Raw genomic sequence first — 9,519 nt, forward strand, 5'->3', positions numbered from 1 at the left:
ATCCTACTATGCTTAATTTCGTGTGAACATTTTGTCTGAATAATTGGACTTGGTGTGTACAGGCCTTAAGACACATATAAAACACCAACCAAACCTTAATGTGCTACGCTAGTCATAATAATAATCCTTCACAAAGACATGTCTGACTAACACCAACCTTAAGGTCTGCAGTTTGCAGTGGGGACTAGACAGTCCCTTAAAGAGAAGATGGACTCCAGAATCTCCCAGGTCATTGTGACTCAGGTCCAGTTCTATCAGGGAGTTTGGTGACTGTAGAACAGCAGCCACAATTCCACAGGACTTATCTGAGAGTTTGCATTCAGCAAGTCTGCATAACAACATGAGAAAGGATAAAATATTGCCCAATCACACAAACACACTCACCCACCCACAAATGGTCCTGGATTTTGGGTGATTCAGAAACTAGACTGAAAAATTCCAAATTCAAATTTTCTAACAGGTTAGTCTGGGTTCACCCTAGGTGGTAGTAGACTAGTTACTTCACTATTATATTGAGTCACTATAATTAGCACAGTCTCTCCATCAGAAACTCACCGTGCCTTTCTGCAGCACCTCACAGCTGGGAGCAGTCTCCTGCGTCCCTCATCTGATGTGTTGTATTTCTTCAGCTCAATCTCATCCAGCACCTCCTCAGACATCAGAAGCATGTGGGCCAGTGCTGAACAGTGGGCAGGAGATAACTTCTGTTTCATGTTCTTTGGTGATGACAAAAATGTCAGAATTTCTTTGTGCATGGAATCATCATTCATTTCAAATAAGCAGTGGAAAAGATTGATGCATCGTTCAGGAGAGAGCCCTTCTCTGTTGAGCTTCTTCATGTACTGACATGTTTCCTTGATACTATAAGAACTGTTGTGTGTGTTGCTCAGTAGACCTTGCAGAAGTTTGTGATTTCTCTCCACAGAAACGCCCATAAGAAAGCGAAGGAAGAGATCCAGGTGTCCGTTCTGGCTCTCCAAAGCCTTATCAACTGCACTCTTCAGTAAAACATGTAAATTGTCTTTTAATCCTAGTGCTGATTGAAGAGAAGATAAAAATGATGGATTGAGTTCATCTCTTTCCTTTTCACTGAGGAAGCATTCCAATGCCTCATGGTTCTTAGCCAAATACGAGTGAAACACAAACACAGCTGCCAGAAACTCCTGGACACTCAGATGCACAAAGCAGTAGACCTTCTTCTTTTGAGATTCCACAGTTTCTGTTTTGAAGATCTCAGTGCACATGCCAGAGTACACTGAGGCTTCACTGACATCAATGCCACACTCTCTCAGGTCTTCCTCATAAAACATGAGGTTGCCATTCTCTAGATTCTTGAAAGCCAGTTCTGCCAGCTTCAGTAAAATGTTCCTCTGAGATTCCAGAAGTTTCTTTGTATCTTTTTCAGATCCACTCTGATACTTCTGATCCTTTCTTGTGGTTTGGATGAGCAAGAAGTGTATGAACATCTCAGTCAGCGTTTTGGGAATGTCTTTGATGTTTTTCTTTTCCAGCATCTGCTGAAGTACAGTAGCTGCAATCCAACAAAAGACTGGAATGTGGCACATAATATGGAGACTCCTGGATGTCTGAATGTGTGAGATGATTCTGTTGGCCTGACTCTCATCTCTGATTCTCTTCCTGAAGTATTCTTCCTTCTGTGGGTCATTGAATCCTCGTACTTCTGTTACCTGGTTGATGAACTGATCAGGAATCTGACTGGCTGCAGCTGGTCTTGAGGTTATCCAGATGAGTGCAGAGGGAAGCAGAGTTCCCTGAATGAGGCTCGTCATCAGAACATCCAATGATGATGTTTGTTTCACATCAGACAACTCACTTTTCTGCTCCAGGTCCAGAGTCAACCGACTCTCATCCAAACCATCAAAGATGAACACAACCTGACAGTCTTTGTATCCTTCACCATCATTTAGCTCCTTCAACTCAGGGTGGAAGTCAAGCAGGAGGCTGTGAAGACTATACTGATTTCTCCTGACTAAATTAAGCTCACGGAAAGAAAGAGGAAACATAAAATCTACATCCTGATTGGCCATGCCATCCGTCCAATCAAGAATGAACTTCTGAACTGAGACAGTTTTTCCAATACCAGCAACACCTTTGGTCATCACAGTTCTGATGTGCTTCTTCTGTCCAAGTAAGGGCTTGAAGATGTCGTTGCAGTTGATTGGTATGTCCTCTGTGGATTGAGATCTGGATGCTGACTCTACCTGCCAAACCTCATGTTCCTTATTCACCCCTTCACTCTCTCCTCCTGTGATGTAGAGCTCTGTGTAGATCTTATTGAGGAGTATCTCAGCTCCTGGTTTGATGATGCCTTCAGAGATGTTCTCAAACCTCCTCTTCAGACTGGCTTTGTGATTCTTTATAACTCTCCTCAGGTCCTCATCTGTTTAAAAAATGACAAAACAAGTCAGTTTAAAAGTCATCATTAAAGTCAATAATAAAAACGATTCATATTCTCATGAACTCACTACAAATAGGCCTACCTGTACATCCACAAGCAATCAAGAAGTTATTCTGTCCAGTCAGCAGTCCCCCATTCACTTGAACAAAATATACGCAATACCCACAATCCCACACTGAAATTTAGGCCCTGAGATCAGTTTGATACCATTACTTCACCTTTCAGAAAACCTGATCAAATCCAAAATATACAGTATCCTCACCTAGTTCCCTCTTTCTGCCTGGTGTATGTCCAGTGTGCAGGTGTCTCCTGGGTCCTAGATCCTGGGTCATATCAGCCCTTAACCTGCAGGCACATCAGACAAACAACACTTGGACTAATGCACTAACTGCTCCTCAGTCATCTACTGATTAAAATGTGCACTATGGACCTTTATTATGTCTGCATCTGTGTGCGTGTGCGTGTGGAGTCTTGGTCATGTGCACAACTTGTTTGTATGTTCATAAATGATATGACTGCAACTGTGTGGACTAAGTAAGCCAATTGAAAAAGCTCCATTTCTGCAATTGAAACTGTCCATCTACCCATTTGGACGACACTGTCATGTCTACCCAAAACACGACTTTGAACTAAGCCCGCATGGATAAAAAGATTTGAACGCTTCAGAATGGCTTCAGGTTTGATAGAAAAAGAGGGTGAATACCAGGTGAATTCTCTCATTTCATAGCCTAGTTAGAAGAACAATACAGGCGGAAGTCTGTGCTCTCTGACTGCTTTTCTAGTTGGTTACTGTTTTCAATTATAAGTTGTCTGTTGGTTGTCACCATATCTGATATACTCCTCTTAAATTATGTATAAGAATTTCTTTGAATTTCATTGATTTTCATTTTGAATTGTAATTCTACATCCTGCTTTTGACCTCAAATCAAATTCAATTCAAATTCAAGAACTGAATTGGAATTTAGGAGTCATTCTCAATTCAATTCTGAATTTTGCACAAGCCTGGTATGTAGAATTACATGTGACTGACATGTGTACAGACTGATAACTAAATTACATGTGACTGACATGTGTACAGACTGATAACTAAATTACATGTGACTGACATGTCTACAGACTGATAACTAAATGACATGTGACTGACATGCCTACAGACTGATAACTACTCACTGTACACCTGATGGAACTGGTTCACTGCTGAATTGGGGCATACCACCCATGGATGCATCACTCTTCATGGACACACAGCTGGGCACTGGAGATGGAGGTCTGTGTGTCTGTGTGCTGGTTACACAAGGAGACACAAGAAACTGTGAACGTGTGTGTGTGTGTGTGCGTGTGTGTGTGTGTGTGTGTGTGTGTGCGTGTGTGTGTGTGTGTGTGTGTGTGTGTGTGTGTGTGTGTGTGTGTGCGTGCGTGTGTCACCTGGGGGGGATATGTATGTTTTGTGAATAAGACTGCTTGTGCAACTGGGCAAGGAAAGGGGGGGTTTTGTAGGGGATGTTTTATTATGGACCATTTGTTATGGATGGGAGAATTGTGGACATTACCTCAGAATGTGGACTCTTGATTGTAAGAACATTATGAACGCTAGGTGAACGTGACTTGTCTTGTTAATTGCATTGGACTGGAGCTTTACACCATTGCCCACAGCTGTCTTGCTAGACAGGCAATCTACCAGCCTGTTGCTGGTTGGCTATGGTTCTAGCTACAGCGCGAACGGGGAGGATAAAATGTCCAGGCTATCCGACGAGAGAAGGAAGAGCCATCGGGAGGACGGGACCTCTGGCTAGGCGGCTATCGAGGACGGTGTTCCTGTGTGTTCCGGCCAGGATCGCTGCAGGAGAAGACCACGCCGATCATACAACACGGAACAGGGAAGGACGTTGTTTATTCTCTTTTATCGATCTCCTGTCTGTGTAGTTACGATTGCTGTTGGCTGTCCGAAGGTGTGCTGTGCTGACGACGAGGAGGTGGACCAGCTCAACGGGCCGGGAGGCGAGCGAGTCGAGGATCTTCATAACACATCCAACGATCACGACGAGTCTTGCTAAAGGGACGTTGAACAGTCTTTTGTCTTTGCATGTGTGCGAGAAGTCAAGCCATAGTCCGGTTGTGTCCTGATTCGCTGTTGTTGTCATTTTCCAGCTGGAGCCGGTGTTTTGTCGAGTGCTGCTGGCCGGGCCGCTTCCGTATCTGTGACTGGGGTGACGTCATCGCGCTGCCGTGCTTTCACGTAGCACGTCAGTAAGGGACTGCAGACGGTCGCTGAGGAACTCCATTTCCCAGGCTGCCTGGAGGGCGACGTTCTGAGTGACAATTCTTTTTTTCTTTTCTTTTTTGTGGCCGGGGAGGCCCCGGCCAACGAACATTATTATCATTGCTATTAATAATTATTATTATTGTGATTTATTAGCATTAATGTTATTATTCTTTTTTCTATTTTTCTTAGTTGATAATAATGTCTCCCTGTGGTAGTTAGGAGTCTTGGGGTACGGGGGAAATGGTATTGTGAGCTGTCAGTGTGTATTACGGGTCTGGCTAATTAAGTGTGTCCACTGGATATAGAGTGTATGAGTGTATAGATTGCTGTGCGTTTGGCTTTTCTCCGTATCTTTGCTGTGTATTATGTTACGGCTTGAGGGTGCTAGTAGTAACTCACCTGTGTGGTTTAGGGCCAACTGACCTTGAGTGTAGGACATCCTAGATGCCACCCTTGTCCCCCAACAGACTGTCTGCTATGTTTTTAGATGAAGAGTGCTAAATAAACTTTGTTTGTATTTTCCTAAATCTTGCCTCCTTGTGTGTGTGTGTATCTGGGATCTTTGTCGGGTGTGGTGCCTGGCGGGCGACACCCTTTTAGTGGCGTAGTCGGCAGGATTCCAGTACACACCACAACATGGACGCTAATCAGCCAGGGGATGGGGCTGACCCAGTTAGAGATACTAGCACCGTCTTAATGCCATGGTTTATGGGTGGGCCTTGGATCCCCAAGTTTAGTGGTAAAGGGGGGGCTGCTGCGCTGGGGGAATGGCAGGTTCAAATTGAGGCTTTTTTGCGGGCTCAGGGCTTGAGCGGGCCACAGAAAGTGGATTTCGTCCTGAGTGCCCTAGAAGGTGACGCTAGACGGGAAGTTCTGTTAGCCGAGGAAGGGAGAAGGAACACTGATGCCAACATCCTCACCCTATTGAAGAGCCTGTATGGGGGCGGGGAATCTGTTGCACAGCTACGGGCTACATTCTTTCAGTGTCGACAGGGGGCAGAGGAAAGTGTTGGCTCCTTTACCCTTCGGCTGAGGGAGCTCCACCAGCGATGGCGTGCAGTGGACGCCCCACCAGCAGGGGGCGACGACGAGATGCTGCGGGCCCAGTTCTCTATGGGCCTGAAGCCAGGGCCGGTGCAGCAAGAACTGCAGCGTCAACTGCGCCGTCTGCCCGACTTGACATTTGCTGCTACATGCAAGGAGGCTAAAGCTCTGGACCGGGAGCTGAACCACAGCGAGACACAAGTTTGCCGAACTCAGGTTGCCCCGCCAGTTCCAGTCCCACAACCGAGCCCCACAACTGATGCTTCGTGGCAGCAATGGAAGGAATCCCTGAAGTCTGAGCTGCAGAAGGAGCTCAAGGAGCAGGTATCCGCTCTAAGCCAAACCCTTCTGGAGGACCTGAGGAAGCTTCACCTGCACGGTCCCCAAGTGGCGGCCCAGCAAGACCCTGGCCCCCCACCTACCATGGCGCCCCCACGCTCTAGGCCCACCCGGGGACCCACTGGTGAATCCCAGCCTTTCCGGTGGGATGCTCAAGGCCGGCCGATTTGTCGGGACTGTGGAGAGTCCGGGCATGTCCAGCGTTTTTGCCCCCGCCGCCGTCAGCAGCCGTCGGGTTTTTAGAACCCTCGGTTGCCTTGGGGCAAGTCACCGGGGGGGCAACAGAGAAGCCCCAGGCCCAAGGACCTTCGATGGTGGGAGATTGCCCCCAAGTGGAGGTTACTGCACAGGGTACAAAGGTTCCATGCATTCTGGATACGGGCTCTCAGGTCAGTCTTTTTAGTCATTCTTTCTTCCGCAAACATTTTGGAGAAGCAGTCCTGAGGGGGGTGGGGGAAATTCCTTGGCTAACGTTGAGGGCAGCAAATGGGCTAGCAATTCCCTACATAGGGTATACTGTAATGGATTTTGAGGTGGGGGGAATTAAATTACCAGAGAAGGGGGTTGTGATTGTCCAGGATTCATGCTTGGGGGCAGACTGTGGTATCCTGGGCATGAATGTGATTTCTGATTGCTGGACCCAGGTCTTCCAGGGAAGCCATCCAGGGGAGGCCGCCTTCAAATCCACCACCAACCGGAGGGCTGGGGAAGCATGGGGAAGAGCCTTCGCGGTCTGCAGGAAGGTGTTGGTGCACGGGGCCTGCCCACTTGTCCAGGGGGTTGCTAAGCTGGAGCGCCAGCCTCCTGTCGTCCTTCCACCTGAGACAGAGATGGTGGTCTGGACCTCTGTACCCCAGGGAGCTGGCCAGACTGATTGCTGGGTGCTGGTGGAAGACCTCAATGACTGGAGACGGGAATGGAGGGTGGCCAGGACCCTGACTTGGATGCGCCAAGGTAGGGTGGCTTTGCGGCTCTGTAACCCTAACCCATTTCCTATCCAGATTCCCCAGGGGCCTCCACTAGCCGATGTGGCCCAGGTTGGTGCTGAAGATGTGAGGGGCCAATCAGAGCTGGTATTTTCACACCCAGAACCCACGGTAGTGGAAGTGGCTGTCCAGGCAGTGGAAACGGGGCAGGCTGGGGACCACCCTGTGTTGAGTCTACAAGGAGAAGGCCTGACCCATGAGGAACAGAGGCGGCTGAGTGCGTTGTTGACGAAGTGGTCCACGGTGTTCGCGGCACATGAAGACGATTTTGGCCGAACCAGCGCCGTCAAGCACCAGATCCCTACAGGTGATGCACCCCCTGTCAGGGAGAGACACCGGCCTGTTCCACCCAGTTTATATGCGGAGTTACGGAGTCTGCTACAAGGGATGCTGGAAACCGGCGTGGTCAAGGAGAGCTCCTCTCCCTGGGCGGCCCCCGTCGTTTTAGTGCGGAAGAAGGATGGGTCATGGCGCTTTTGCGTGGACTACAGGAAACTGAACCAGTTGACCCATAAAGACGCCTTCCCCTTGCCCCGGATTGAAGAGTCCTTGACCACGTTGAAGAAAGCAGCCTGGTATTCAACCCTGGACTTGGCTTGTGGGTATTGGCAGGTCGAGGTGGATCCTCGAGACCGTGAGAAGACAGCCTTCGTGACACCGTTGGGCCTTTATGAGTTCGAAAGGATGCCTTTCGGCCTGTGCAATGCCCCAGCCACATTCCAGCGGTTGATGCAACGGTGTCTGGGTGATCAGGTGAATGATTTTTTATTAATTTATTTGGACGATGTTATCGTGTTCTCCCCTTGTTTTGATACTCACCTGACTCATTTAGAGCAAGTTTTCCAGCGTCTTGCAGCCCACGGGTTGAAGCTCCAGCCCCAGAAATGCAGCCTGTTCCGCAGGGAGGTGCGCTATCTGGGACACATCGTCGGTCAGCACGGGGTGGCCACCGATCCAGAGAAGACTGCTGCAGTGAGGGAGTGGCCAGTCCCCAGCACGGTGAAGCAGGTCCGGTCCTTCCTGGGATTCTCGGGGTACTATCGTCGCTTCATCCCAGGCTTTTCGAAGATAGCGGCCCCCTTACACCGTCTTCTAGAGGGAACCACGGGGTCGAAGAGTGCCCCAATTCACTGGTCGGAGGTATGTCAGGCGGCATTCACTCGATTAAAGAGCGCCTTACTGGAAGCCCCTGTTTTGGCCTACGCCGACTTCAGCCAACCTTTTCGGGTTTATGTGGATGCTAGCCTGGAGGGCCTAGGTGCCGTGTTGTCACAGCTCCAGGAGGGGCGTGAGCGAGTGATTGCCTACGCAAGCCGCAGCCTACATCCAGCCGAACGAAATGATAAGAACTATAGTTCGTTCAAACTGGAGTTGCTGGGGCTTAAGTGGGCAATCACTGAAAAGTTTAAGGACTATCTCTGGGGGGCGGAGATTGAGATTTTTACAGACAATAACCCATTAGTCCATCTAGACACGGCGAACCTTGGGGCCACCGAGCAGCGATGGTATGCGCAGTTGTCCAGCTTCAAGTACACCATCAAATATCGGCCTGGCAGTCGGAATGGCAACGCCGACGCCCTGTCCCGGTTGCCCGGCAACCAGGAAGTGTGTGCTGTCAAGGCTGTGCTCCAGCCTGCACCAGATCCCATGTCCTCTCCCATAGACACCGCACCCCCGAGCTATTGGAGAAGGGTACAACAAGCGGACGGAGACCTACAGCTGCTGATGACCTGGAAGCAACGCCGTGCCAAGCCCACAGGTGAGGAGCTCCATCAGCTGAGTGCCAGAGGGAAGAAGTGGATGGCAGAGTGGGAGCAGCTGGAGGTACATGAGGGGGCCCTGTTTCGGAGGGGAGAGGAAACCGACATCGGGGTCTGGGCACGGCAGACCCTTGTTCCAAGCGCCGAGGCCCCAGGCGTCTGGAGTGACTACCATCAAGCTGCTGGGCATGCCAGTGCCGACCGGACGCTCAGCCTGCTTCGGAAGCGGTTCTTCTGGCCGGAGATGGCCCGGGACTGCAGTCAGTGGGCCAAAGGTTGTGTTCAATGTGCCTTGTATAAATCTGGGGTTGAGGTGAGGGCCCCCCTCCTATCCATCCAATGCTCCTATCCCTTCGAGGTGGTGGGTATGGATTATTTGTCTCTTGGAAGACCAGCTGACGCTTTTCCATATATTCTTGTAATTACAGACCTCTTTTCCCGGTATGCTGTAGCCGTGCCCACCCGGGATCAGTCGGCGGTGACAACAGCCAAGGCTCTGTGGGGATCTTTCATCCAGACCTTCGGTTGCCCTGAACGCTTGTTGTCAGACCGGGGCGGGGCTTTCGAGTCCGAACTGATGCAGCAGCTCTGTAGCCTGTATGGGTGTGTTAAGAGCCGCACCACCCCCTACCACCCCCAGGGGAATGGTGCCGTGGAGCGGTTTAACCAGACTTTGTTGGGTCTGTTGAGTTCCCTGCCCGCGGAGAG

The 9,519-nt window shown here is 49.8% G+C and overlaps 1 protein-coding gene across 1 annotated transcript in view; it reads right to left on the reverse strand.

The window, feature by feature from the left end:
• The window catches only part of LOC134075175 (NACHT, LRR and PYD domains-containing protein 12-like), a 17,389-nt gene extending 14,638 nt beyond the window's left edge, over positions 1-2,751 (reverse strand). The window contains exons 1-3 of the mRNA XM_062530733.1: positions 2,682-2,751; positions 556-2,401; positions 158-328 (exon numbers count right to left, since the gene is read on the reverse strand). Coding sequence (XP_062386717.1) covers positions 158-328; positions 556-2,401; positions 2,682-2,751 — 2,087 coding nt within the window. The remainder of the gene's footprint in view (positions 1-157; positions 329-555; positions 2,402-2,681) is intronic.
• Positions 2,752-9,519: the final 6,768 nt, after the last annotated feature.

The sequence above is a fragment of the Sardina pilchardus genome, chromosome 1 (genome assembly GCF_963854185.1).
Source record: "Sardina pilchardus chromosome 1, fSarPil1.1, whole genome shotgun sequence".
Lineage (NCBI taxonomy): Eukaryota > Metazoa > Chordata > Actinopteri > Clupeiformes > Clupeidae > Sardina > Sardina pilchardus.